The 3,093-nt window shown below is 38.1% G+C and overlaps 2 protein-coding genes across 3 annotated transcripts; both read left to right on the forward strand.

Moving 5' to 3' along the window:
* Positions 1-780: 780 nt before the first annotated feature.
* On the forward strand, positions 781-1,816 carry LOC107263861 (vascular endothelial zinc finger 1-like). 2 transcript variants are annotated; one of them, XM_025081436.1, is made up of 2 exons: positions 781-822; positions 1,436-1,816. In XM_025081436.1, exon 2 carries the CDS (start codon positions 1,450-1,452, stop codon positions 1,786-1,788), a length of 339 nt encoding a protein of 112 aa, XP_024937204.1. In that variant the 5' UTR covers positions 781-822; positions 1,436-1,449; the 3' UTR covers positions 1,789-1,816. The 2 variants fall into 2 exon arrangements, with proteins under 2 accessions (XP_024937204.1, XP_024937203.1); XM_025081435.1 differs by lacking the exon at positions 781-822 and adding an exon at positions 861-990.
* Positions 1,817-1,897: 81 nt separating this feature from the next.
* Positions 1,898-3,087, forward strand: LOC107263936 (protein snail homolog Sna). The gene is made up of 2 exons (XM_025081432.1): positions 1,898-2,243; positions 2,476-3,087. Exons 1-2 carry the CDS (start codon positions 2,159-2,161, stop codon positions 2,913-2,915), a joined length of 525 nt encoding a protein of 174 aa, XP_024937200.1. The 5' UTR covers positions 1,898-2,158; the 3' UTR covers positions 2,916-3,087.
* The last annotated feature ends 6 nt before the right edge of the window (positions 3,088-3,093 follow it).

A 3,093-nucleotide genomic window follows, 5' to 3' on the forward strand; every position in this document is an offset into this window, starting at 1 on the left:
TATATATATATATATATATATATATTTTTTTTCTCCATCGTTCACAACTAATTGCTATCTCTTTGATCTTTTTCTATTTCAGAGGGAAAATTTTCTGTGATGTATCCCATGATGATCTTCTCACCCCGAAACGTATGCGTTGATTGCGGCAAGAGCTACAAGCGGATCGATTATCTTCAAAGACACAAGAAAGAGTGCTCGAGCGAGCCAAGTTTTGTGTGTCCGATGTGTAATCGTAAATTCAAACGAAAGTATCATTTGCAAAGGCATATGAATAGCATGAATCATCATTGATGTAATTGACACTGGGTGTAATCGATAACTGATCAATAAAGTCTCTAAATCTTTTGTCTCCGCAAGGATCAGGATTTCACGTACATAATTTCTCTTCACGCTTCTCATCCACTTTATACGATTATTTTGCCCTATCTTCGCTCATAAAATGCTCAATGTTTTCTTTAAAATTCCGTACATTCATCTTATCTTGGTACACTTTCGAAGCTTGGTTTTATTATTTTTTTTTTTTCTTACATTTTCACAAGACCCTGGTTCCTTTTGAAATTTTTCTATGCCCATTTTTATTATAGGGACAACGCGCTTTTTTTCCCTCCCTAAACTTGCTCCGCGTGTTACATTCGCTTTTACTCGATTTACTCGTTTTTCTTCGTTCTTTATATTTTCTTTTTTTTTCCGTCCGATCGTTGCTCTGTGCTTCACTGACTTTTTGTTTTATTTTTGCTCTTTTTTAGTGCCCAGACTCATCGTCAGGAACATCGAGAAGCTGAAATATCTGCGCAGACCGATAATCCACAAATGCTCCAGGTGCGGCAAAGGGTATCAACTAGAAACCTCCCTGAGGAGACATCAGAGATTAGAGTGCGGCGTGGAGCCACGTCAGAGCTGTCATATTTGTGGAAAAAAGTTTACCCACAGATTCAAGCTGACACATCATCTAGCGTCTTGTCGACGAAAGAAAGAATTATACGAAAGGTTATAGATATTCTGTTATTAACAGAATAAAAAGAAAAGATCCAAGCTTAAGAAACAGTCGGGATCAAATGAAGGAATACGCGCGATTTTATTAAATATGTTTATAAGTATTTTCCAAGGATATAATAAATTATTTAATCCTTTAAGAGCGAAGCCAAGTTAGTGGCTACCTTTCTGTCAATCCCCAAACAAAAATTTCGAAGGATTCCTTTGAGCATTGAAATAATCAACAGGGCCCAAGACCAACATTAGCCTATCTAGCTAACAACGTTTTCTAACCTTAGTTGGAATGTGATATTTCAAATAGGTCTTCATCTAACCGGATAAAGTCCGATCACTAGTTCCTCCTGCATCCTAGTGCATAAGATCCTTGATTCTACCACTAAGGGCAGGGGTGTCTACGGCCATTTTGAATTTCTCTAATTATTTTCTAATTTCGTTTCAGGGTTACTCGCTACAATGACATCGTCCCAGGACGTGCGTCGACTGAGTACTGAGATGTCCTGGATGAATCCTGATTTCCTTGGGGCTCAGCACAAGATCACCGGTAAATCCACATCGCGAAGGAAGGACTCCGATGCTAAGGATTCAAACGGTCATTTCATTTGCAACAGATGCGGAAAGTCCTACAGAGCCACGACCTCCTTGAGTCGTCACAAGCGTCTCGAATGCGGCGTTGTGCCTTGTGAAGTTTGTCCCATATGCAACAGAAGATTCAAGCACAAGTTTGTCCTGAAATCGCACATACTGGTTTGCGAGAGAAAATTACGTGAGATAATGCTTAAGAAAGCCGACTGAACGTGTCGGAAGAATGTTTTTTATAACTAAGCTTACCACGTTGTGTTTTGTATGACGGATAATTAATGATTTTAAAATGTGTTTTTTTTATCGACCCTACGTACGTTACATTAACGTAGCATAAAAATGGGGATCGATCACGTAGCTTACTGTTTCTTCGTAATGGGTTATTGACTTGAAAGGAATCTCGTCATAGTTTTTACGTACTTTTGTGTTTACTGTATAGTGACGAATAAATGTTTCATTCATACAGAAACAATGGAAACTTTTTACGATGCTAATCGACTATTTTTTTTCAATCAGATTTCTATTCTACGAACGTACTAAGGGACACGTGCGGATGGATCGACCTAATGTCTAAGCATTCAAGATGGAATTTCCGAGACTTGGGTGCTGGATAAGGGCGAGATACTTTTATGAAATAAAAACTTTTTTGAAGTATCACACGTTTAAAGGTGTATGCATTTTCCGTATCCGCCGATCGAATACCTCTTTCCTGGTTTTTGCTTTTGTTGTAGTTGATAATATAGTTTGGTACGGTTATTCGTTGAAGATATGCGCGCGCTTTGACAGTATTTCTCTATATAATTAATAAAATAATAATTAACGTTTTCCTTATCTTGATCAAGCAGGCTCATACAATAAAGTTATTCTAACTGTTGCCATTTTTTCATTTCTTTTTTGCAGACTCGACGTCCCAGCAAAGCAGCTCAGGACAGAAGTGCAAGATGGTTTACATAGTACGACCAAATTCACAACAGACTGTTCTTCCTATTGAGTTTGTCGACACTTCCGCCTTGCCACGTGAACAACCGACTACACCTAACAAGACGCCTGTCATAGCGAAAATTGAATCAGGAGTACAATTCGAAATGGGGGAATGGAAGACGTTGACCTCGAGGCCATCAACGTCCAGACTGCCCATCAGCAACGCAACTAAATTGACAGACTTGCATCTGTGCCTGAAGTGTAAAACTGGATTTACAAGTATCGACGGGTTGAGCCGTCATTTAAAATACGACTGCTCTACTACAGCGAAATCATACTCATGTTCAAAGTGCAAGAAATCATTTCAAAATCAAGTGGAGCTCAACAAACACATGCTGACCCATTCATACTTCGTCTAAAATCGATTTTCAGAAGAGAGAAAAAGAAAATAACATTTTCATACTATTCCATTATAATTTATAGTATCTTAATCATAGTGACCGGACCTGGTACTGAGTCATCTAACAATTATCCAATTTTTATTAATGCTTCCAAATTATTCTTACGATTAGATATTAATACTTTTGTAATTGGCAG

Source organism: Cephus cinctus, unplaced genomic scaffold (assembly GCF_000341935.2).
Source record: "Cephus cinctus unplaced genomic scaffold, Ccin1 Ccin1_scaffold0168, whole genome shotgun sequence".
In the NCBI taxonomy this organism is placed as follows: Eukaryota; Metazoa; Arthropoda; class Insecta; order Hymenoptera; family Cephidae; genus Cephus; species Cephus cinctus.

Excerpts from the sequence above, each read along its gene's own strand:
- LOC107263861 (XM_025081436.1), top strand. The coding sequence starts at position 1,450 with ATGACATCGTCCCAGGACGTGCGTCGACTGAGTACTGAGATGTCCTGG.
- LOC107263936 (XM_025081432.1), top strand. The coding sequence starts at position 2,159 with ATGGAATTTCCGAGACTTGGGTGCTGGATAAGGGCGAGATACTTTTAT. Across the intron at positions 2,244-2,475 it reads GAAGTATCACACGTTTAAAG|ACTCGACGTCCCAGCAAAGC; the intron begins GTGTATGCATTT and ends TCTTTTTTGCAG.